This window comes from Dreissena polymorpha, chromosome 5, assembly GCF_020536995.1.
Source record: "Dreissena polymorpha isolate Duluth1 chromosome 5, UMN_Dpol_1.0, whole genome shotgun sequence".
NCBI lineage: Eukaryota > Metazoa > Mollusca > Bivalvia > Myida > Dreissenidae > Dreissena > Dreissena polymorpha.
In genome coordinates, this window is record NC_068359.1 from 3,258,802 (window position 1) to 3,286,801 (window position 28,000).

Below are 28,000 nucleotides of genomic sequence, written 5' to 3' on the forward strand. Positions count from 1 at the left end.
CGATGATTGACATACCACAATAATATCGCCGAATATCTTTATTTAGTATCTTTCTGATCAAAACAGACTTCAAGTGCACAAAGTTTACGAGACGGCGTTTATATAAAGATTTCTGCAACTGACCGCAAACTGACCTTGATACCTTGCGGATTGGAATGCAATGCATTACAGTCACTACGTTATTGTCAGTAAGACACAATGATCGCAACCCCTTTTGCGAACTCCGGTGATGAACTGTATATAAACTCTGACTTTCACAAAATGACCGCGTTTTGACCCGAAATCTCGCGGGTTGAAATGCAATGCAAGTAAGTACTAAATATGACAACATAGCCTTTAGTTAAACGCTTTTGCGCTGGTATTTCTCTGAAAATAAAAGGTGAACGCACAAACTGTATTTATGTCGAAAATTGATTGTAAAACTGTTCTATCTATTGGGCCTTTTCATTAGAGATAAAATTGTTTCATGCAGTAAAACAGTGTTACAAAGACGCGGATATGTTTCCAATGTTCTGGTGTTATACTCAAATCAGCCAATGGAATAAATGAAGTGCATTCATTCGTAGCTAGCCGCGGGAAATTTTATTTGAGTATTATTGGAAACTTACAAAGGTCAAGTCAGGGTGAAAAGCTGGCTTATTCAGCTTACGCCGAAAAAGGTTCTTAGACTGGACTAGAGCCAATAAGTGATTGTATAGCATTTTCAGTGTTGACTCTTTAGCTGGAATTTGTTTGTATCTCACTATTGACTAATTAGCCTTGCACAAATTGGATACAGTGCACTTGGAAAAAGGACTAAAAGGTAATGTTTAAATAAATGTGTCTCATGTAACATTTACAGTGTGCTCTTAATGTCTTTGTAACTTTGGCTCAAATATTTTCTTCATATAATTGGAACAAAATGCGTAAACTGTTATTACTTTGTTTATGAAAAACATTTGTAGAATCAATTTGTAAATTGTCACATGTTACATTTCTCTCAAGAAAAGTTAGTTATACAATTAGGTTTCTGTATAATCTTGGGTAGATAGAATAGACTTCATTGGCAAATGATTTTGTATGTAATAAAATAAAATTCCAATGTAATCATGCATTTTGTCAAGCAATTATAAATAGACTATTATTGTGCCTATGTAAGAATATAAAAAGACATGAAAAATAAACATGCAAAAGTAAAGTATATTTTCTTTATTAATTACAATGCTCATGACTCATCAACATTATTTCCGTCATAATTCATCCAGTTGCGCATCACAAGTACGTCTGCATCAGCCACAACAGGCCCACATGCGTGCAACGCCTGTCCCAATGAACGTCATTTGTCATTATTACAAGACAAAAATACATGTGTGTCAATTGTCGTTTAACTTTAAAGTAACATATGTTTATAAAAAAGATCTCTAAAATGCATTGTGTTGTGCTTGAATTAAAAAAAAAAGAAATTGTGCAAGAAATTGACATAAAAGAGTGAAAGAAATTGGCTCAATGTTTGAAAAACAAATATTTGTAGATTAATTTTTTTTCTTAGTTTTTTCTTCTCAAATGTTTTTTATATTTAAATGATAATTTTAATGACACCGGCACAACAGTGACACATTTTCGTATATTTAAAACAAGAAGCTTTTACAAATTTGATAGCAAAAGCAATGACAGTTCATGAATTTTAAATCTTTCAGTGCGGGAACCGAATTTTGAAGGCCTGTGCAAACAGTTTGGATCCAGATGAGATGCCACAGAACGTGGCATCTCATCAGGATCCAAACTGTTTGCTATTCTGATAGTATTCTTTGAAAAAAATCGAAGAAAATGCTAATTTTAGAAATTTAGCAGACAACATTTTAGCAGACGACAAATTTCCCAGCATGCAAAGGGTTAAATTATTGCACACGCATTCATAAGGTTATCTTTAACATACTCACAGAAACATTATTCATGTATAAAAGTTCTTGATATAAAATACAATTCGAAGAACAAATCAGGAGATGTTCATGAAACGCTCATGAAGACATAACTGCACCGTATAGAGGTTGGACTAGTGAAATTAAATAATGAACATTTAACTAAAAAAGTACACTATTATGAATTATGTGAAAGATTAGTTTTTAAATAAAGGTGAAACTGTTAAAATTTTATCCATTCATCATTTTCAATAAATTTTTCACTTTATCTAAATTCTCCTTTTAATACTCTGAATTTGTACATTATTGTATACTTTTGTGGCCCTTTTTTCCAAACTGCAGGTCCTCTTGGTTTAAAGACATTTATTAACTGTTGTTCCCACATCCTATTTGTTTGTCATATTTGTCTGAATTTCATCGAAACTCATGTGGTGGTTACTTAATAAGGATTGTTTCCACCGTCAGAATTTCTCAATTATTAAGTACATTCATGAAAATTTAGGTGCATTGTGGCAAATATTCGTGTCCTGTACAATATTTGGGGACATTTTGTTGTTTATGGGCATGGTGTTGTTTATCCTTACATGATGTGCAACCTTGTACTAAAATGAGGGGGCAAAGATTACACTAAACATGCAGGTTGCTCTACACTGTAAATCATTTACTAACATTTTATCAAAATTGAACCCAATATTGTTTATAATTAAGGTGAGTTTGCTTTATGTTCACATATACCCTGTAATAAAGTCACACTGGTCTCAATCTTTTTATTTAGACTAAACCCGTGAATACAAATAAACTGAAATGTGTGCTGACACATTTTAAACAAATTAAGTAATATTTATTACCGGTAATTTGATTCAAGGAAAGTAACATTTGAAATTTTAATTGAAACCTATTTCTTTTACCTAGATCTATTCAAAAGCAATTGGCTGTAAAGTCTGTTTCTTAAAAAATTAGCTACCGTAATTACTCTATGTTTTCGGACACTTAAAAATAATTAATTTATTTTGTGTCCGAAAACTTAGATACTAAAAATATTCACAAAATACAGGTGTCCGAAAACTTAGAGTAGAAAATTGAAGTGTCCGAAAATAGCGTCAATTGTATCAACGACTACCGGTAATAGCACGCGCTGGTAAAATACCATGCCGTATAGTATAAATTACAGTTATATATGTTTGCACTGCATTTTAAATAATTTTAAATGCTTAATTTATTTGACAGAAAGTTACTACAAGGTTGTAGTTTGACCAACGAGTTCAAAGATGAGCATGTGATGTACCGATACTCGCTGGTATGAACCTGTAATTAACACAATAAAAAGCAAACTATGAATTCTTTGTTTGCTCATTTCCGATAGTTGTTGTCTAACACCTTCCATTGTTCGTAAAACTTGCAATATGGTGCATAACACTTTGAAGCGTTTAGTATTTGTCACAGTTATTTTACTGAGAAGGGGTAGTACCATTGCGGTAGATAATTGAACTGTTAATTGGCACTACCCCTGGTAATTGTCATTATAACGCTTATGCTATCGGGCGAAACCATTGTTTTATACCAGTTTACAAGGTAATTTACCCAATAACGCAAATGTAATGGTCCGTTGCCCTCAGGCATGCACCTGCCATGTTTTATGATGTTAATCTGGTTGTAAAACCCCATGATCGAAGAGTCATTAGATTTCGAAAACAGGACCGAAATTTGGTAAATAGCGCTGTAAAATATACGGTCCGAAAACTTAGAGACATTAATTATGGACGAAAACTTGTGTGTCCGAAAATTAAGTCACGAAAAATAATTATTTTTCCTTAACCCTTTCCCTGATAGACCTCTTATCTGATCTGCCACTCCAGGCCAATACCAGTCCTACTGTTCTGATAACAGTGACTCCATATACAGCTGATAAGCCTGACTACACCATCTCAATAGGGTTATTGGGAAAATAATGGAAACATTCTCAACAGTTACACCTGTCTTGTTTAGGCTTAATTTTCACTTAGTTTCTTGCATTTCACATCATTTGTGTCAATGTAAATATTGTTGAGAAATAAATTCTCATTCCAACCATATAAATTTTAAGTCTGTATTCTAATAAATAATACGAGGATATAAGTTATAACAAGTAATACAAGCGTATGCGAATGCAACAAGAATTGCAGTGAGAACCCCACCTTAAAATATTGAATTGTAACATTAGGCGATTAATCTTTTGATTTGTCGGCATTTTGTTTTTATTTCAGACTCCATGCAGTTTTCAGATCATAATCTCTGTGCTTTATTACTTGAACTCGTTAGTTTCTGGACACGTGTGCTACTGAAAAAAGCCACCGGGATTGTGTTTTATGGCCCAAACAAGCCCAAAGTGTCTAGTATCCTGTGTGTTTTATCCCTAAATGTTAGATAAGCACATGCATTATTAATTATAATGTTGGTCAGTACAAAAGGCCTACTGAAAACCGCCGACTGCGTCTTTGTTTTATTGCTCAATCAAGCAGCGATAATCCAATATCCTGTGTATTACAAAAACACTAACTTTAGATTAGATTTATATGTCAGTAAATATATCGAAGTAATTCTCGTAAATGATCTCGGAAACGGGACTTGCTTTAAACATTTATCATTACGATATTAATTTTCATAAGATAAATGAGAACCAAACAAACATACACAGACAACATAAAATATAAATAATTATGACAAATTAAATGGAAAAAAACGTTGGTCTATTTTCGAAAAAATCACTTTTACTTTCTCCCAATTTCCAGAAAATGACTTGTACATATTGCATAAAATCTAAATATAGATGACGCTGTTAATTGGTCGTTGTAAAAGAATATTCATGAACTGTACACGGCACTTTGCGTGCAATCAGATACAGTACAATAATTGTTGCAATATTGAAGGAACTAAAATATGAAAATGATACAGCGTTTATTACTTTTATTTTATTCAGGAAAATGTCAAAATCATTTGCGAGATGCCCCAATACTTAAATGGAAATTCACTACGAAGCTTTTACGTTGCTGTCTGCGCTACGCAGTTTTTGTTATAAATAAAAAGACCCACGCCTATTTTCGCGCTTTTTTTGTCCAAACAAAGACCTGACACGAAAATATCATGGGCATATACATGTATTTATTTCTGGCTACAATTTGTAACAGAACATTAACTGTACACGATGCGCGCACACCACATTATGTTTTTTACGCTAATTTGAATACCATTGTCCCGATTGGACACCTATTTTATCAAATCTTTAAATAGAAACATATGCCGAAATTTATTTGACACTTTAGAAAAATGTTGGATGTTTGTGTTTATGAGTTTTCTTGAGCACTTTTGTCGTAAATATCAATCAGAATTTGCATTTGAAAATGGAAATTGGGAATATACGGGATTATCGGGTAATGGATAGACATGGCCAAATTCGCATGTATGCGGTAATCGCTAGAGACGGTAATAAACGCATGTATCGGGAAATCGATAGACTCAGGATTACGCGCATCTATCAGGGAAAGGGTTAAAAAAGGGGTGTCCAAAAACGTAGAGTAATTACGGTAAGTACTTGGTGAAGGTATTTGGACAGATCCTTAGAACAATTATCACCAGCTGAGAATCCATTTAGGTGTCTCTCTGCCCAAAAAATCTGATGCATTAACCCATTTATGCCTAGTGGACTCTCCCATTCTTCTAAATTGGATCAATTTATTTCCAAAATTAGGGATGTATAGTATATTTATTTCTATATTTATAATAATTCTTACAGAAATTCCGTTAAGCAAACAGCGCAGAACCTGATGAGACGCAGCATCATGCTGCCTCTCATCTGGGTCTACGCTGTTTGCCAAGGCCTTTTTTTCTAAACGCTAGGCATAAATGGGTTGATATTAAATATATTCAGTTCAAAAATCAGCATTTTATGAATGTTATGCCAACAACCACTTTGTTTATTTAAGACACACTTTGTACTTGTGCAAATACATATAGTATGGAAAAGGGATTAAAATGCCAAAAAAATGTAAATTAAACAGACATGTACTCATGCATTAGAAGGTATTTTATTTTCAAAAATGATATTTTTTTTTAATTGTTTCTTGAATTGTTATTAAACACAGAGGTTGTTTTTTAACACTCAGTAAACCATTCAATTTATATATAATAACAACAAATGTCAATGAGATATATTTCACATTTGCCAGAAATCATTAATGTTAGTAAAATTGTGTGAATTTAAGAATTAATAGTATTACATTTGTTTGAAAGTACTGATATGTGATTGCATACTGTGATAATTGTACTTGAGTGCTGCACAATTTTCATAGTTGCTTGCAAGTTTTGTAGTCATAAGAGCATATTTCGTTGAAACCAGGTAAGTTTTTGTCTTTATCCACCAGAGATGGTTTTCAAATGACTTGGGGATTAGCCCTTTCAGTGCCGGAACCGGATTTTGAAGGCCTTTGCAAACAGTTTGGATCCAGATGAGACGCCACAGAACGTGGCGTCTCATCAGGATCCAAACTGTTTGCTATTCTGATAGTGTTCTTTGAAAAAAATGGAAGAAAATGCTAATTTTAGAAATTCAGCAGAAGACATTTTAGCAGACGACAAATTTCCCAGCATGCAAAGGGTTAGTGATAAGTATGATGTGGTGGAGTATTGTGCCAAAGACCAAGGTCCCAAATTCCAAGGTCATTGTCACTAATAAAAAAGGCATTATATATTTGCATTTGCTTATATAATACTTTTGTAATGAATATAGGGATTTATTTAAATTCTGCCCATCCGATCCCAAAACCTTTAAATGTTTGTGTAATTTTTTTAGGGAAATAATTCAATAAGAATATAATAACGTTATTAATCCTTGTTTCTTGTAATTATGTTTGTATAAAAAAGTTATCTTGAATAAATCTTTAGATGGACGCCTGTTTAATATTTGTATAAATGCTTGCAAATCAAATTGTTTGGTCTGTGTGCTTGTATCTATTATGCTATAGTTATCTTTGTAAAAAACATGAAATAAATTTGCTCATTAAGCAGTTTGTAGAAGAGGAATAATGCTTTTTAAAGCTCCATTGCTCAAAAGGTTTTTGTATGAACTGCTGAATGGATCTTCAAAATCAGATAACATGGTTTGTTTGGTAACTCAAATATGGGTAACAATACTTAATAGGCTTGAGCTAATTGAAATGAACATAGAAGACTTTTGAAATCGGCTTTGTAGCAAATTTTGTTTGTTTAAAGTAATACACAATGGTTTGGTTGGCTTTTCACATTTAAAAAGACACTCATAATGCGACCATAGACCCTTTGGTGTAAAAAATGCTCACGGAAAACATTAATGGAAAAGCATAAAGACATATCTAAGCTTTTCTTTTGTTCATCTATCTGCCCACCTGACTTTTTGGTCCTTTCGACAAATATCTTCATTTGTTTTATTTTAACCACATTTGAAATTTAACAATAGCAGAGGCACTGCTGGTTTAAGCAAATGTTTAATATTGCGAGTTGAAAAGTAAATGAAAAAACATTAAAAATTGTTTCATTACACATTTCCATAACCTTAGACTGACCTTTTTTGTGTCAGCATTTTTCATTCAGTCACCTATAAATTGTTCATTCAACTTTTCATGCCCAAAATGTCTCTTATTTAATTCAAACCTGAACCATAAAAGGTTTGTAGGTGTAACAATAAGATTACTGAAAAGTTTTTAAGTAAATATTTAAGCTTTTGATCCAACAGGTTAAAATATTTATTGATGGGTCAGAGGGAAAAAAATAGAAAAAAAGGAATTTTTGTAAGTTTTGGGCAAAGATTTAAACAGGGTAAATTCGCATTCCATAATGGAATTTTGCAAATTCAAAAATGTAAAATGTTGATTTGATACCTTTATAAGTACGTATTAATGTACAATATAAAATGATGGGAAAAAATTACTACAATATTGAAAAAGCATGAACTTTTTATGTCCCCCACTATAGTAGTGGGGGACATATTGTTTTTGCCCTGTCTGTTGGTCTGTTGGTTGGTTTGCGCCAACTTTAACATTTGCAATAACTTTTGCAATATTGAAGATAGGAACTTGATATTTGTCATGCATATGTATCTCATGGAGCTGCACATTTTGAGTGGTGAAAGGTCAAGGTCAAGGTCATCCTTCAAGGTCAAAGGTCAAATATATGGGTCAAAATTGCTCATTTAATGTACACTTTTGCAGTATTTCAATATTCAAGATAGCAACTTGATATTTGGCATGCATGTGTATCTCATGGAGCTGCACAATTTGAGTGGTGAAAGGTCAAGGTCAAGGTCATCCTTCAAGGTCAGATGTCAAATATATGTGGCCAAAATCGCTCATTTTATGAGTTCTTTTGCAATATTGAAGATAGCAACTTGATATTTGGCATGCATGTGTATCTCATGGAGCTGCACATTTTGGGTGGTGAAAGGTCAAGGTCATCCTTCAAGGTCAAAGGTCAAATATATGTTGCCCAAATCGCTAATTTTATGAATACTTTTGCAATATTGAAGATAGCATTTTGATATTTGGCATGCATGTGTATCTCATGGAACTGCACATTTTTAGTGGTGAAAGGTCAAGGTCAAGGTCATCCTTCAAGGTCAAATATATGGGTCAAAATTGCTCATGTAATGTCACTTCTGCAATATTGAAGCTAGCAATTTTATATTTGAAATGCATGTGTATCTCATGGAGCTGCACATTTTGAGTGGTGAAGGGTCAAGGTCATCCTACAAGGTCAAACGTCGTATAGGGGGACATTGTGTTTCACAAACACATCTTGTTAATTAAATATTTACCCTGCCCTTGCGTCTACCGAAAATATAAGTATATATCCTATTAACAATATGGATGAAAGAAGGTCATTATTTACCACGTAGAAAGATGAAACGAACCTTAAAAAAGCTTCTTTTCTTGTAATTAAAAGTTCAGAAAACAAATGAACATATAAATGTTTTCTTTAATTAATTGTAACAGTGTTAGGTTTTTAAAGTTGATATAGATTTCTTGACAAGATTCATATCATACTTTGCAAATGAGATTGTCTTAAGTATACCAATTTCAGCCCACCATTAACTTAGAGTTACATGTCTTTGATACCAGTATTCTCTTTCTTTAAATTGAAAAAATGAAACAATGATGAAAATGACAGTTTTTCTTAAAATATTGAATCTATCTTCAGTTGAACTCTGTATATTCCCTTTTGTTAACTAATGACCCAACCGATATCGTTAGCAAAGTTTTTGTCCTGGATCCACGGGTATTTTTTTTATTGGTAAATCTGATTCTTTTTTCTGGTTTCCTTTAGAGCTCTAATTGAGCTATACGCTTGGTTGCCAAGACCATGTACCACTGCTCTCCACATTATACCATAATACAATACAATCTGTGGGTGTTACAGTGAGTCAATGAAACAAGAGGTGTAACAAACAATACATTTATTGGCAGGATATCATTATATAGGTTGGTAAGGTATGTTGTGCCGTAGTGGTTGTTTTAAGAAGCCATCAAGGCTCCAATTGAAGCAGTAATCCATGGAAATAATGTTGAAAAATATCAGCAAATTATGTGAAAAAATAATGACATCTTATTTAAACCAAAAAATTGCAATCAGAAAAAAGGTTATGGTTACTTTCTATGGTATGGTTTTACCTTCAATAGTTTTAAATACCTCAAGAGTATAGAGCAGAATATTCAGAACCTTACAAAAAAATGTCATTAAGTGTATGTATACTGTTTTCAAACGTTTATATTACAAATTACATTTCTCTTAAAAAATAATTTTCAGTGAAATAAATTGACAAACAGGAAAAATTACATTTCTTTTAAAAATGACTTTTATAAACAATTACATATTTGCAGTAAATTACTGAAGTATTGTGTCAGTTATGTATCATGAAGTACATGTATTGTGTAAGTTATGATCTTCTGGTTTTAAAAGTTGTTTTTTACTATGAATAATGGTATCATGTGTGCCAATTTTACCAATCTACTAACAAACATATGTACAAAAATGTATTTACATGTATATATATACCTGCACTTTTGTCAAAATTGTTAAATTTCATCAAAACATTTTCAAATCTCCCTCTAAATATTAAAATTGATACATGTATTATGATGGAACAGGAACAATTGTTAGATTTAGAAAATTATTGTCTTTAAGCCCAAAAGTGAAAAGGTGTACCACTGGTCAAGCATCAACTTCAGGACATTGTGTGGTTTTAAATGTAAACATTAATCTCCATAGTTGCCTCATATCATACTCACCAAGTGTCTATTATTTTTAAAGTTCTTTAGCTTTGTATAAACAAAAACAATATAAGATATATATATTTAAACATGTGTATGTTATCATTTTTGTTAATACAAAAGTATGTTGTACTATTAAATAAGAACATATATTTGGGAACATGTACATGGTGTATGCTGGGTACTGGTAAATTAATTTTTTTGTTACAAAACTCCATATAAACTATAATTGTAATTTATACAGCCAGTTGTATTCAACCCTGTATATCATGGTTTGGTTTATTAGAGTATGTATGTTAAGCATGTACCTTTCGCAATGACTAATATTTCTATGCGTTTAAAGCCCAACTGTTACGATGATTAAACATTGTTGTAATTTGTATTTCATTGTAAGGCTTTGTTGATCCTATGGAGGTTGGACACTGGTAAAATGACGGCATACACAATGTTCTTAATGATTTAAAAGTTTAATTTTGTAAATGTTAATTTTTAAATGTTTGACTTTTGTTTTATAACTTCAATTTGAAAGGAGTTACAATATAATCGGAATAGAGTGAGTATATCTATATCTAAAATTTTGTGTAGTTATTAGAATGAAAACAATTTTGTTAAATACCTTAAAATTGTATTGCCCATTAGAGTGAATTGCAAAAAATCTCTCTAAACATGAACTATGATGTTAACAATAATCACCTTCTGTGGTTAAATTACTCAACATTACTTTATTATAAAAACAACTTATTGATTGATTGATTTCCATTTGGTCTGCATTAACCTGTGTATGGTGTTGGTATGTGAGAATAATACATGAGAATTATATTATTAAGATCATTATTTCTTATTCTAACTGATTGGCATCAATGAAATAACTGTCATTATTTGCATAATTTTCATTATTGTTATCCTTGTCATTATTTGCATAATTATCGTTATTGTCATTATTTTCATGATTGTCATTATTGTCATTATTAAAGTAATTGTCATTATTGTCATCATTGCCATTTTTAGCATCATTGTCATCATTATCATAACTGTCATTATTATAATCACTGTCATTATTATCATTATTGTCATCAGTGTCATTATTATCATCATTTTCACAATTGCCATTACTATAATCATTTTGTCATTATTATAATCATTGGTATTATTGTTATCATTGTCATTATTATCATCAAATCACTGTCATCATTGTCATTATTATCATCATTGTCACAATTGTCATTATTTTAATCATTGGTATTATTGTCATCATTGTAATTATTGTCATCATTGCCATTATTATCATCATTGTCATAATTGTGATCATGGACATCAGTGTCATCAATGTTTGCTTATCAACACTTAGCGTCTTCAGATGATCCAAGTTAGATGTATATGTCTACTAAAACATTGTGGTCTCAAATAATGCATGACATATTTTTGGTTCTGAGTGGAATTCTGTATGGCAATGTAGCCATTATTATGAAGCAGTGCCCTGTTATTAATGTTATATTCAAGGCATCTTGTTGTTTTTTAACATAAATTGTGATTCAATAAATTGACAGTTGCTTTCCCTTGCTATGCAATATAGTGATAACAAAATATATATAGCTGGACAACATAGACCTGTCTCTCATTAAGTCAATTAGCATAAATATTATGCTTTTATTGGTACCTACATTTGCATTAGGTTTCATTTGTGCACTTTTTGCATGTCTTTAACGAACCCATATCAGTATACCATGTGATGAATGCTTCAATCTACTGAAATCACTCCCAGAACAGAAACAAATATATTCATTGTTCACAGTATTCTAAAATATTCACCCATAAGGGTAAGTGACAGGTTAATACTTGCAAACTATACCATGGGTTTCATTGATGACCTTTGAATCTATTGAGCCACAAATACCTACTTGCAAACTATACCATGGGTTTCATTGCAGATGACTAGTTGAATCTATTGAGCCACAAAGACCTACTTGCAAACTATACCACGGGTTTCATTGATGACTAGTTGAATCTATTGAGCCACAAATACCTACTTGCAAACTATACCATGGGTTTGATTGCAGATGACTAGTTGAATCTATTAAGCCACAAATACCTACTTGCAAACTATACCATTATAATAATGACTATACCATGGGTTTCATTGATGACTAGCTGAATCTATTGAGCCACAAATACCTACTTGCAAACTATACCATGGGTTTCATTGATGACTAGTTGAATCTATTGAGCCACAAAACCCTACTTTTAAACTATACCATTGGTGTCATTGATGACAAGTTGAATCTATTGAGCCACAAATACCTACTTGCAAACTATAGCACGGGTTTCATTGATGACAAGTTGAATCTATTGAGCCACAAATACCTACTTGCAAACTATACCATTGGTTTCATTGATGACTAGTTGAATCTATTGAGCCACAAATAACTACTTGCAAACTATACCATGGGTTTGATCGCAGATGACTAGTTGAATCTATTAAGCCACAAATACCTACTTGCAAACTATACCATTATAATAATGACTATACCATGGATTTCACTGATGACTAGCTGAATCTATTGAGCCACAAATACCTATTTGCAAACCATACCATGGGTTTGATTGATGATTAGTTGAATCTATTGAGCCACAAATACCTACTTTTAAACTATACCATGGATTTCATTGATGACAAGTTGAATCTATTGAGCCACAAATACCTACTTGCAAACTATAGCACGGGTTTCATTGATGACTAGTTGAATCTATTGAGCCACAAATACCTACTTGCAAACTATACCACTGGTTTCATTGATGACTAGTTGAATCTATTGAGCCACAAATACCTACTTGCAAACTATACCATGGGTTTCATTGATGACTAGCTGAATCTATTGAGCCACAAATAACTACTTGCAAACTATACCACGGGTTTCATTGATGACAAGTTGAATCTATTGAGCCACACATACCTACTTGCAAACTATTGCATGGGTTTCATTGATGACTAGTTGAATCTATTGAGCCACAAATACCTACTTGCAAACTATACCATGGGTTACATTGATGACTAGTTGAATCTATTGAGCCACAAATACCTACTTGCAAACTATACCATGGGTTTCATTGATGACTAGTTGAATCTATTGAGCCACAAATACCTACTTTTAAACTATACCACGGGTTTCATTGATGACAAGTTGAATCTATTGAGCCACAAAGACCTACTTGAAAACTATACCACGGGTTTCATTGATGACTAGTTGAATCTATTGAGCCACAAATACCTACTTGCAAACTATACCATGGGTTACATTGATGACTAGTTGAAGCTATTGAGCCACAAATACCGTCTTGCAAACTATAGCATGGGTTTCATTGATGACTAGTTGAATCTATTGAGCCACACATACCTACTTGCAAACTATACAATGGGTTTCATTGATGACTAGTTGAATCTAATGAGCTGCAAATACCTACTTGCAAACTATACCATGGGTTTCATTGATGACTAGTTGAATCTATTAAGCCACAAATACCTACTTGCAAACTATACCATGGGTTTCATTGATGACTAGTTGAATCTATTGAGCCACAAATACCTACTTGCAAACTATACCATGGGTTTCATTGATGACTAGTTGAATCTATTGAGCCACAAATACCTACTTGCAAACTATACCATGGGTTTCATTGATGACTAGTTGAAGCTATTGAGCCACAAATACCTACTTGCAAACTATACCATGGGTTTCATTGATGACTAGTTGAATCTATTGAGCCACAAATACCTACTTGCAAACTATACCATGGGTTTCATTGATGACTAGTTGAATCTATTGAGCCACAAATACCTACTTGCAAACTATACCATGGGTTTCATTTATTACTGGTTAAATCTATTGAGCTACAAATACCTACATACAATTGATTAAACTTCCATGAATGTGAAGATTGCAGCCTATGTATAATTCCATATTCAAAACTACCAGTAAGCTTTTTAACCTACTGTACATGTCTAACAAGGCTAAGTCCTCTATGAGAAATATGCATAAGTAAGCAGAATGTATGATACCTTTTTGAAATATTTGGATCATTTTGTAGGACAGTTTCTTGTTCAAACAGTCTTTCAATTTATTACCCACTAATGATGTGGATTTTTCACAGTTCACCAAACAAATGTTGTTTGGAGATTAAACAAAACAAAGAGTACTGGTGTTCAGCGGCCATGATGACACGTTTGAAATCCAGATTTGTGCAAAAATAAAATGGATAATTGTAGTAAAATCTTAGGTACAATTTGTTTGTTTGGATTAAGCTATTTGATTTCTGACTGATGTGACAGCTAATCTTTGTGTATTCTTGATTATGTCTAATGAGACATTTTGCTCAAAGACATATTTCGCTTTAATTAACACCCTATGAGAATTTTTTGGTATATTGTCAGATTATTCAAATTTCAATCAAGATTTACAATCAAATTGGCATAATATTTATCATACCGCTAAGTTGGCATCTGCCTTATATAACACTGCATGATATATCTTTTTATATCAGTTCAACAGGAAGTTGTTATCCGGGTATATCAGTTGATGTTTGTAGGTAGTTCATATTAATCATAGTCAACTATAAAGTTATGATTTTTGTTAAAATAGAATCAGATTTAACAGGACAAACAATTTGATACCAAGATGTTATATTTTATACACAAAAAGCAACATAAACAGCAAACAACATATTTTTTTAATATTAAGCGCAAGTACTCATGACGTCATTATTAACTCATCAAATGTAAAAAATCATATGCATTCGCGCAAACAATTTAGCGTTGACACAATTATTTTTCTCTATTTCTTATAAAATTGGGAACGTAGAGGTATGGTTAGCAGAAAAAAAAACGATTACTGCCTGATTATTTTGTAATATATCAGGCTCAGCGAAAATAAAATAACGGCTCGGCAAGCCTCGCCATTAATTTTATTCTAAGCCTCGCCTGATATATTACAAAACTATCAGGCAGTGACCTGTTATTCTCTATATGTTTTACCAAAAATAACTGATACACACAAGCAAGGCCATTCTTCAAAAGAAAATATTTGTTAGGGACAACCTCACCCACCCAACCCAATTTCCTTTCATACCCAAATTTTTTTGTTGAGGTCTCATGATTGAAAAGGTGTTTTGGGACAAGTTAAAGCAAATACACTCAAAAGTTTACACTATTTCATAGATAGCCCCTTCAGTCTCTTCAACCAGCTGTGAAAGACAAGCTTATTCCCCTCTCAGTGAAATGGAGAGTTAAAATTATAAGGGTGGGTGTTATATGTGTGGGTATCAGCTGGTATCTATTTTCCATTGTGGAAGTGGAACAACATACATTCATGTTGGTCCAATATGACCAAATGTTTTGAAATAAAATGTCCAACAGGTTATGAACTATAGATTATTATCTTTACACAAATTATATGCCCTTTAGTGCAAAGTCTCAGCTTTTACCAATATTGGGTAATATTTCAACCTGTAGGCTTTGTCTAGGTGCAAACTATCAGAAGTCCCATCAATAAATGTTGTGCAAACTGTCAACAAATTAGCACATTGTTCATGGTAGTGGAAAAAGAGCAACAATGCACTGTTCATTGTGCTAGGAATAGCATGTATTGTACCAGTTTGATATACTAACTCCATAGTTATTTCCTTGTTTAATTGTGCTACTGCTCAATACAGTTTACTAGTTAGAAAGAAAATTTTGAACTATATAAAAATTATAATAATTTGACTTGTTTTAAATGTGTGTATGATTTCTATTGTAAAACCAAAAAAGTTGTAATAGTGAGTTTGGAATAATCTTGAATACAGTTTACATTATAATGACACAAGCATTTTACTTTTATCATTTTTTTTGTAATAATGAAGTGTAAACTTAATAAGACTATTCCATAAATTTTAGACTTAAAAATGTGCAAGGAGAGAAATGTTGTTGTTCCGAAAGTTGCAGCTGCAACAAAGCATGTGAAACAGGAAGTTATAAAATCATGCAGAGTTCCATTTTTGCGAGCAAAATCCGTTCAATGGAAGAGCTCGCAAGTGAGTATGTGATAGCATGGATGAGCATGGAACCATCATATCTGTGATGAAATTGTTAAACAGATGTTGTAGTTTCAGATTTCCAATTTATACCTTGATATGTAATACTGGTAAACTTGAAACGTTTTAAATGATATTTGATTTATCTTGGTACATGTATGTGTCAGTGTTTCTTAATTTAACACAATTTGATGAGTAATACAAAAAAGTTGCACTGTTAATGTTTATATTTCCTAAAAAATTTGTATTGAATAGCATGGACAGTTTCAATCATAGAGATTGTGTTACTTTCGTTCTATTCCTTAGGGGTAAATTTGTACATGTACATTTGTTAGAATATTTTATATACAGTTGAACACTGCAAATTTGTTGAAGTCTTTGTAACTGTCAAAAATAACTAGAAAAATCAATCTCCTCTTTTGTGCTTTTACATTTAATTGTAAGAAATGTGTATGCAGAAATCTTGACTTAAAAGTGAATACATTGATGAAAAAGTTTGTGAATATTAGTAACACTGTATTAAGTGAATTGGGAATAAGACATCAATTTGGGAATAAATTGTGTTTTATCAAAAGTGCATAATATGCAGTTTTATATGTTGTATTTATTTAGTTTGACAAATTATAATTAAAACAGATACTTGCATATATAATAGCATCATTTAAATTGATTTTACTTCAAAACTGGATTTTTAATTAATTAAAAAAAGATCCTCATGAAATGAAACTGTGTCCTTTAAATGATAAAAATACAATCACTGTTAATGAAAAAGTCATGGAAAATTGCTTATTAAGCTTAAATTATAGATAATATATTACAAAAATAAATGTAGATCATGAAATGAATAGTTTTGTTTGAGAAAATCACCAAACTGATGTCCATTCCCAGTTTGATGTCTTATTCCCAATTCACATAATACAGTGTTAAGTGTAGAGATTTTAAAACCTCAAGAACTCTGCTAGTATTTTGCTTTGTGTGTACATGTTCAAGTTATCATAAATTACTTTTAAAAAGTAAGATATCACTTAGCACTTTATTGGTATTCACTTCACTGAATTTTGTGAACCAATTATGCATCCATGAGCAATGTCTTAGCCAGGAAATGTTGAAAGGCGCGGAAAAAAAGGACATGATGAGTACCATGCAATTCATCAGATCTTTGAAACACAGCTAAAGCCTTGATGTGATTATGAAGCCTTGATGTGATTATGAAATATAGACACTAACAGTTAGGAGTGAAAAACGTTTTTGGGACTGAAATTGTAATATTAAAGAGAGGTAAATGTGCAGTGTGCAATTGACAATTTAAGTATATTTAAGTCAAGTGATAAAGATTAAAGTTGGACCAGACATAGGTTTGAAGTAGTGATAAATACAAATAATGGTGCTAAAAAACTAACAAGAAGAGAATATAATGATTATATAATTGTACAGTAATTAATTTGCAAACTTCTTCGGAACTACTTTTCTTTTGATAATTTACTAATATAATCATGAATAATAGCATGGTGGTTGATAACAAATCAGTCCACAAATGTCATTTAAATTACAAAATATTGGTTTCACAATCATATTTCAGTCAAGGCTAAATTCTTTTCAAAATTAAGCACAATCTAGATATATCTGCAATAATTATTTTCTTTGTCATTATTGAAATTATTTCATGACCAAAATTCTCCCAATGATGATGTTTGCAATTTAAATACAGAAAAAAACAATATATACTCTCACAAACAAAAAAGGATTGTTCATATTTTGTTTGTGTATCTTCCAGTAGGTAATCATAATTACCTCCGAGGGTAAAAGATTGTAGAGTTTAGTGGAGCATTCACCAAAACTGTATCAGATAGTTGTTCGGTGACTTATGGATTGTTTAAGGGTGGTTTTAATGCATTTTGTTTATCAGAGTAACTATTAACTGTTAAAGTTATTCAGATTTACTTTTAAAATAAATTGGATAAATTGGTAGTATTTCTACATAGTTTATGTCAAACTAATAACAACAATAATTGAAATAGTGAAGGATGAGTTACAATACCAACATTGAGATATTGGTTTCTCAAATGTAAATTACATAGATCATCTACATTTTGAATGGTTACTTGCGTTAAAGCTAATAGTGAGCTCTTTGTGTAGGAGAAGAAATGTTTGTCTTACTCATTGATGTAAATGGGACTCTTGGACTTAATGTTTAGGGTAAATATCAGATGATTTACTGTAGTCTTCTATAGTGATTTTGATAATTTCAATGGTGTTTGAGTGTGCAGTTCTAGATTGGATGGATTAAAACATGTTGTTATATGAAAAGTAACTCTGTAATTGATTGTTACACAGTTACACCACTTTGACTAATAATAATTGTTTAATTAGGTATTGTAATTCTGAATTTGCCTTATTTAAAAAAAAGAAGCAATAATTTGAAGCTTTATGAGAAATATGGACACTACCTAGGCACAATATGACAATCTCAAATAAGGCAAGACTTCAGCGTTCATAGAAAACTGTATGTATATAAAGCAAAGACTTCTGCCAATGATTTTTACTATGGAACTTGTACTTTGTAACATGTTGCAACATAAAGTGTAGCAATTCTTGTGTTTGAAAAAGAAGTCTTTCATTTAATTATAAATTTTGACAGGAAAATACTTATTTCTCGAAAAATATCTGTCACATGTGTCAATTTTGTCTCAATGTGTTCTATTATAAAACTGAGACATTTTGGAATTTGGCTTATACATGGAAAGAGTGAGGATACATAAATGCTAAGATGTTTTGCTTTCCGTGTATGCCATGCATCAGTGTAGAGACCAAAGGACCAGAGGTAGGGATACTGGTAGCCATTTTGTTGCGTTTCTGGGCTCCAAAATAGAGCTAAGAATGTTTTTCATGTTTTTGTATGCTTTGATACCCGAAACTTGATGCTTATGAAACAATTCGCATACAATTTTCTAGGATGTTTAAAAAAAGGTTCAAAGAACAAAATGGTAAATGTTTAGATTATAATGGGGATTAAGTCCGTGACATTTAGGTCTATAACAAAATTGTGAATATTTATATCATTAGGTGATTTGGACCATGTTTGGGTCTATAACAAAATGGCTAATATTTAGATCATAAGGTGATATAGACCATGTTTGGGTCTATAACAAAATGGCTAATATTTAGGTCATAAGGTGATATAGACCATGTTTGGGTCTATAACAAAATGGCTAATATTTATATCATAAGGTGATATAGACCGAGTTTGGGTCTATAACAAAATGGCTAATATTCAGATCATAAGGTGATATAGACCATGTTTGGGTCCATAACAAAATGGCTAATATTTATATCATTATGGTGATTCAGAGCACATTTGGTCTATAACAAACAGGTTAATATTTAATTGATTATTGTGAGTCAGACCATATTTTGGTCTGTAACAAAGTGGTTAATATTAAAATCATTATAGTCATTCAGACCATATTTTGGTCTGTAACAAAGTGGTTAATATTTAGATCATTATAGTCATTCAGACCATATTTTGGTCTGTAACAAAGTGGTTAATATTTAGATCATTATATATAGTCATTCAGACCATATTTTGGTCTGTAACAAAGTGGTTAATATTTAGATCATTATAGTCATTCAGACCATATTTTCAGGTCTGTAACAAAGTGGTTAATATTTAGATCATTATAGTCATTCAGACCATATTTTGGTCTGTAACAAAGTGGTTAATATTTAGATCATTATAGTCATTCAGACCATATTTTGGTCTGTAACAAAGTGGTTAATATTTAGATCATTATAGTCATTCACACCATATTTTGGTCTGTAACAAAGTGGTTAATATTTAGATCATTATAGTCATTCAGACCATATTTTGGTCTGTAACAAAGTGGTTAATATTTTGATCATTATAGTCATTCAGACCATATTTTGGTCTGTAACAAAGTGGTTAATATTTAGATCATTATAGTCATTCAGACCATATTTTCAGGTCTGTAACAAAGTGGTTAATATTTACGTCATTAGGTAATTAAGACATGTTCGGGTCTGTAAAAAATGGTTCATACTTCGATTATTATGGAGATTTAGACAATATTTGGGTTTAGAAATCATGTCCTCATCTGGATTAAGGCTTTATTTGAAGGTTTAGGTAGAAATTTTTTCATCTGGTGTAGAATTCATAAGTAAATACACAGGTTTCCGGGAATAGGTTTCTATCTTAGGCGTAGCCCCATTAACGCTGATGTCATTGTATTAATTATGAGAGATTTATATAGCCTCTTTTTTGCTGTTCACTGCATTTCAATTGCAAGCTATTTAATTCATATGTTCCTATTTTTAGCTCACCTGAGCACAACGTGCTCATGGTGAGCTTTTGTGATCGCTTTTTGTCCGTTGTGCGGCGTCAATATTTGCCTTGTTAACTCTCTAGAGGCCACATTTAGTGTCCAATCTTCATGAAATTTGGTCAGAAGATTAATTTTAATGATATCTTGGATGAGTTCGAAAATGGTCACGTTTGCTTCAAAAACATGGCTGCCAAGGGGCGGGACATTTTTCCTTATATGGCTTCAGTAAAATCTTGTTAACATTCTAGAGGCCACAGTTATTGTCTGATCTTCATTAAACTTGGTCAGAAGATTCATTCCAATAATATCTTGGACGAGTTCGAAAATGATGCGGGTTAGTTGAAAAACATGGCCGCCAGGGGGCGGGGCATTTTTCCTTATATGGCTATATAGTAAAACCTTGTTAACACTCTAGAGGCCACATTTATTTTCCGATCTTCATGAAACTTGCTCAGAAGATTTGTCTCACTAATATCTTGGATGAGTTTAAAAATGGTAACCTTTGCTCGAAAAACATGGCTGCCTAGGGGCGGGGCATTTTTCCTTATATGGCTATAGTAAAGTCTTGTTAACACTCTAGAAGCCACATTTATTGCCCAATCTTCATGAAACTTGGTCAAAAGATTTATCTTAATAATATCTTGGACGAGTTCGAAAATGATGCCGGTTGGTTGAAAAACATGGCTGCCAGGGGGCGGGGCATTTTTCCTTATATGGCTATATAGTAAAACCTTGTTAACACTCTAGAGGCCACATTTATTTTTCCGATCTTCATGAAACTTGCTAAGAAGATTTGTCCCACTGATATCTTGGATGAGTTCAAAAATGGTAACCTTTGCTCGAAAAACATGGCTGCCAAGGGGCGGGGCATTTTTCCTTATATGGCTATATATATCTATAGTAAAATCTTGTTAACACTCTAGAAGCCACATTTATTGCCCAATCTTCATAAAACTTGGTCAGAAGATTTATCTTAATAATATCTTGGACGAGTTCGAAAATGATGCCGGTTGGTTGAAAAACGTGGCCGCCAGGGGGCGGGGCATTTCTCCTTATATGGTTATAGTAAAACTTTGTTAACACTCTAGAGGCCACATTTATTGTCCAATCTTGATGAAATATGGTCAGAAGATTTGTCTTAATGATATCTTGGATGAGTTCAAAATGGTTACGTTTGCTTGAAAAACATGGCCACCAAGGGGCGGGGCATTTTTCCTTATATGGCTATATAAGGCTATTATTAGTAAAATCTTGTTAACACTCTAGAGGCCACATTTATAGTCCAATCTTCATGAAACTCGGTCAGAAGATTCATCCTAATAATATCTTGGACGAGTTCAAAAATGATGCCGGATGGTTGAAAAACATTGCCACCACGGGGACGGGGCTATTTTCCTTATATGGCTATAGTAAAACCTTGTTAACACTCCTGAGGTCACATTTATTTTCTGATCATCATGAAACTTGGTCAAAAGATTTGTCCCATTGATATCTTGGATCAGTTTGAAAATGGTTTTGGTTGCTTTAAAAACATGGCCACCAGGGGCGGGGCATTTTTCCTTATATTGCTATATATGGCTATAGTAAAACCTTGTTAACACTCCAGAGGCCACATTTATTGTCCAATTCTTATGAAATTTGGTCAGAAGATTGGTCTCAATGATATCTTGGATGAGTTCGAAAATAATTATGTTTGCTTGAAAAAATGGCTTCCAAGGGGCGGGGCATTTTTCTTATATGGCTATAGTAAAATCTTAATTTGTTAACACTCAAGAGGCCACATTTATTGTCCGATCTTCATGAAACTTGGTCAGAAGATTTATCCCGATAATATCTTGGAAGAGTTCAAAAATGATGCCGGTTGGTTGAAAAACATGGCTGCCAGGGGGCGGGGCATTTTTTCTTATATGGCTATAGTAAAACCTTGTTAACACTCTAGAGGCCACATTTATTTTCCGATCTTCGTGAAACTTGGTCAGTAGATTTTTCCCAATAATATCTTGTTATCTCAGGTGAGTGACTTTGGGCCTTTCAGGCCCTCTTGTTATTATGAGCAATTTACCGGTAGTCCTTTTAACACTGATGTCCTCGATTTAGTTCCAATAAATTAAACGCTGTAGTCTGTTTTTTCATAATGAGGCATTCCTAAAGCTCATTTAGTGCTAATTTAACCATTAAATTACAAGCAATAAATACAAGCCCTTATATGATCTATGCGTTTTACTTAAGAGAGATTTATACAGCCCCTTTAAGGCTAATGTCCCAGTTTTAATTATGACAAATTGATCAGTGTGATATTGATTGAGGCTGTAGATAATTGGACCCCAGGTGCGTATGTCGACCCCTTTGTTGGTATTGATTGTCAAATGTCAGAGTGAACTCCAATGGACAAATGTCACAAATGGAATGAAGTTTTCTGCTCGTTCATAATGAATATGCTATGGTTGAAAAATCTTACAATTACTTTGTGCTTGTTATTTCAATAGTAATTCGCTTCTGTGGTTCCATTAATATTGTATGATGGATTTTGGGAAAAAAAAAAATTGAAATCATGAACATTTCTGACAAATACAAAGGAAGTGTGAGTGAATTGTTATAAACTATCAAGTGCAACAATGGTTTAGTGATAAAATATAAATGATTATGCTTGCTATTTCTTGGCAGCCCCCAAAACATTTATATCATAATTGTTATCATCAATAATAATTTTAAGGAAAAAGGAGTACACTTTTTGGATAACAATTCAGTGCTTCATTTCTTTTTTTCAACAGAACCTGATGGATTTAATGTATTAGATTCAACTTTGAGCAATAAAGGGACAATATAGAAAGAGGACTAAGACTTCTCAGATTGTCCAATATTATTCATACTCCTCTGAGTTTTTTAGCCATTTATGGAGTAAAACATGAAAGTGCTGTATGATCCTAATCTGCATGATCAAACAGTGGAAACTCTCTTAACTCTTTCAGTGCTGGAACCGAATTTTGAAGGCCTTTGCAAACAGTTTGGATCCAGATGAGACGCCACAGAACGTGGCGTCTCATCAGGATCCAAACTGTTTGCTATTCTGAAAGTATTCTTTGAAAAAAATCGAAGAAAATGCTCATTTTAGATTTTAGAAATTCAGCAGACGGCATTTTAGCAGACGACAAATTTCCGAGCATGCAAAGGGTTAAAAGGGCATCACCAGGCCATGGTAAAAGTCCAGTTAAGTGGGGATTCTGGTTTGGAGGGGAAGTAAAAGCTAATCAGTTTAGTTGTATTTAACAGTAAAGCACACAAGTAAAACAGTTTCTGTGAATACACTTTTCCTGATTAGGCATTTTGTGTTGTACCGTAATCGATGCCATGTTTTATTAGATCATCATAAACTAAGTTTATTAACAATTTCTGGAACTTGATGTCCAGATCAGGATTGGAAGTTTTTGAATCTCTTTGCAAGGATTTATCCCATCTGGGGTATGCTCAAGGTTGAATTGTTTTCAACAATAATGGTGTCATTGTCAAATGTACATCTTAAACATCTAATTTAAACATTTAATTGACAAATTATTGTCCTAAAATCAGATGGAAATTCAATATTTCCATTTAGTGAAGTGTTTGTATATAGATTATGTGATCTGATATGAAGGGTGTGCTTAATAATGTGACATGCTTGAAGGATGTGCTTAATTATGTGACATGTTTGACTGTTTAAGATAATAAGCCACAAAATATATAGAACTGATGTAATTTTATCCAGAGTAGTTTTACACATAAATATCCATTGAGCAGATAATTAAAATGACCACTTTTGATAATAAAAAAAACGTATTAATTTGTCATTAACTTTTAATATTGCCCCAAAACTTTATTTGAAAATGTTCAACAAAATCTTTGTGTTTCTATTGTTATTTGATGTTTGTTTTGATCCTCAAAGCAGGTACTTAATTTTTTTCCCAACTTTTCCACAGAAAATCCAAGAAAATCTTCATAATATCCAGAAATATGAAATAGTCAGAGGCAATAAGCACAAGTTTACATTCATCTGGCCTTATAAACAATCCATCAATCTAATTGATGGGTGAAACATCGTCATAGAAACTAGCCACACTTTTTAATGATCAATCAAAACAGCTGAGCTTTTTATGGAGATATTTGCCAATTAAACATTTGCAATAGGTTTGAAACGGATCCATTTCAGTTAATAGGTGTTTTTTTTCTGGAAAAATGTATATGCATTTCATAGCATTAACCTTTACATCGGGATTGCATGCATTCTGTTTATACTGTGCTATATTTTGCTTTCAAAGAATAAGTGCTGTGGATAGTTCATGTTATAAATTTACTTTTGGTTGACATGAATAAAAGTATGAAGGTAAAGTTCAAGAAATGCATATTTAGTAGTTATGTTACTCTATTTAATAATGATCATTTCAAGGATAGATAGTGTTTAAGTATTTAAGGATGAAATGATTCTTGCATTAAGTGTTCGATATCTATTTGATGTTATTCAAATTGTCAAGTTGTTCTGTTCCTGTTTGGCTGTGTGGAAGAATACAAAATAAAATGAAATGATGCAGGCTGTTAATGTTGTAATAATAATATTTTATAATGTCAGAAATCTAAAAATATTTTTTGTGTAAAAGCTGTTATTTTAGCGTAAAATAAATATTTGATGAATGGGAAACAAATTAAGTATTTGAGTTACAGCAAAACAACCATTTTTAAAACGATTTTAGATTCCATTGATTTACTTGTTCATAAATATTCAATATTGATTGAATGACCCAGAACAGGTCAATTATTTAATCCATTTTTTTCCATTTAAACATGACAAAACTGCAATGCAGGTTGTTTCTATACTACATGTCGCATTTGAATAAGGAACAAGATCAATGAACATACATTATTTTGAAAAGTATTTGTACAATTATTATAGTAAACACTTTTGACTGAATATGGACCATCATTGTAACATGACAATTTTTAAAATCCTTTAGAAAAAATAAGAAAAAAACCCTGTAGGCGTGATGGTTTTTGTTTTTATAAAACATTTTTTTTATTTACTAATACCTCCCCAAGAGCAGACGGCTGAAAAAGAAATCATTTTTGGCTATAGGTTCAATTTTTTACTCAACAGATTTAATTAACAATAAGAATGCATTTGTTAAGACTGTGTCATAGATTTTATTTACGTTTAATTTTCTGTTATTGAAATGTCTTTAATATAACTATAACTGAAATGTACATAACATCAGTGCCCAGTATTATGTTAGCTTGCGGTTATGATAATTCCGTTGTATTTTCGTACCAAATATTTGTATAGAAGTATTATCTTATTATATTTACAGGTGATATATTTCCAGCGAGATCGTCCGTGGACCTGGAAACCACTGCAGCCAGCCTACCGTCAAAGAAATAGCTCGCTCAAGAGTCGCCTCTCCAAAATGGTCGACACTAAACGTTCCGAAGCTGTTCTACGCAACCTGTCTCACGAATTACTCACACCTGAGGAGTGTCTGCAGTTCAAGCAAGCTCTTCATCATTTTCGTGTCTCAAACTCTGTACCGTCATTATGCCAGCAGCTGAAATCCATCATCAACAACACTCCCAAATTGTTACTATTGGTTGAGCTGAGTTATCGTATGCCTAAAGCCCTGCAGGAGGATTTTCACAGACTGTGTACCCTCCAGTTTCCCAATTATGAAACTTACTTGACTTTGTTCGTGAATGGAAACTCTCATATTTCGAAAATCATTCCCCAGGAATCAGGAACGGGTAAATTTAAAATTGTTGCCAATGGTATCGAAAAGAAAATGATGATGCGATACAATAATCAAAAGCAAGGCTACGAACTACGCTCCCATCCTGGCACAAGCGTAACAAGCGGCGTGTACAGCAATGGCAGTGACAGTGATAACGCTGATAGTGTTTTTGATGATGCAGAGGGCAGGACCGTACACACAAGCGGTAGGGCGACGCCTGTTCACATACAAGGAAAGGAAAATGTTCACAAGGTGTTTCTTAATCGCCATGGTGATGGGAGCCTGGGGCTAGGAATCACCGGGGGCAAGGAGTTTGGGTCAGAGATCACCATCAATGTTGTGGAGGAAGGGGGACCGGCAGCAACACAGGTGGGTCGGGTCACGACTAGGGCATTTCCTGGATGGTAAAAACTGAACAAAATATTGTTTGCAGGGTCCATCATGGCCACAAATGTAAAGCATTCAAATTTAAATTGCTGCAAGAAATGATTTATAATAAAACAGAGCTAAATATAGTTAAATGAGAAAATCTTAAAATCAAACTATCACAATTTTCACATTGTTGTTATTTAGCCAGTAAACATTCCGTATCATTGTTAAAGTGTCTTTAATCAACTTGCACTTGTGCTGTTTAATCTCTTTGCATTGATCAGGACACAAAATGATTGCTTACTTGCAACTAAACAAATGATAAATGAAAAATTCTTACATGAACATTCCATATTATTTGGCATAAAAAAGTTGGCAAATAATGATAAAATAACTATTTCTTATATTTAAAACAGGGCCTGCATATCGGTGACAAGATTCTGGAGGTGAACGGTCACAACTTCAACAACATTACACACGCAGAGGCTGTACTGGTGATGAGGAACGCCTGGAACCTAATTATCCTTGTGGAAAGACCAGCCTGGCAACAGGCCCTTGACAACGAAGGTAAAGAGAGCCCCAACTGAGCATGAACTAATGTCTGTCACAACAAACAAAGACATTTTTTTATGCTTCTACATTAAATTACATGCTGTGTTCTATTTTATGCAAATCACCACTGCAAATCAGCAGTGATAACAATGTTGGGACTTGATTCACGGGGACTAAAATTTTTGATAGAGTATATTGCTACAATATACATGTACCAGTCAGAGAGTTAGATGTTGTTAAACACGTTGTGTGAACATGATCATCATTTTTATTTTTATTCATATCAACAATTTATTCGGCAAATATAAATTGTCTGACATTATGGACAATTTGTTGTAAAAGTTTAAGAAAACAAATAAATAAAATGTAATACTTTAATATAATGTAAGTTGATTATCAGTGAATGCATATTATACAAATGACAAAAATGTATGTGCCAAAGTTGCTTTTGCATAAACATCATTTATAGCGTCTAGATATTGGTATAAACACCACTTATTTTTAAACAAAAATATAACAAGGGTAAAACAACACTTACGAGAATACAATGATTTGTTTTCATTTGCTGATCACTGTATCTTGCATTTAAAATATGTTTATTCATAAATCATGTAATCATTATTGTTGTTAACCGATGCACTTTTCCACATCCAGTAGCCGAGACTATGTTTATGCAACTCGGTAAGATTATAGCGTATGCAAATATAAAACAAATAATAACACTTTAATACCACTTGTCTTTCCAAAATCCCACTTAT

The 28,000-nt window shown here is 32.6% G+C and overlaps 1 protein-coding gene across 5 annotated transcripts in view; it reads left to right on the plus strand.

Moving 5' to 3' along the window:
* Nucleotides 1-28,000, plus strand: part of LOC127832267 (glutamate receptor-interacting protein 1-like) — a 222,989-nt gene that overhangs the window by 186,820 nt on the left and 8,169 nt on the right. For 4 of the 5 annotated variants that reach the window (XM_052357648.1, XM_052357647.1, XM_052357646.1 and 1 more), the window contains 2 exons: nt 25,908-26,690; nt 27,107-27,257. In XM_052357648.1, the coding sequence (XP_052213608.1) occupies nt 25,908-26,690; nt 27,107-27,257 (934 nt within the window). Of the gene's footprint in view, nt 1-18,802; nt 19,056-25,907; nt 26,691-27,106; nt 27,258-28,000 lie in introns of those variants that run through there. The other variant, XM_052357649.1, reaches the window with a different exon arrangement.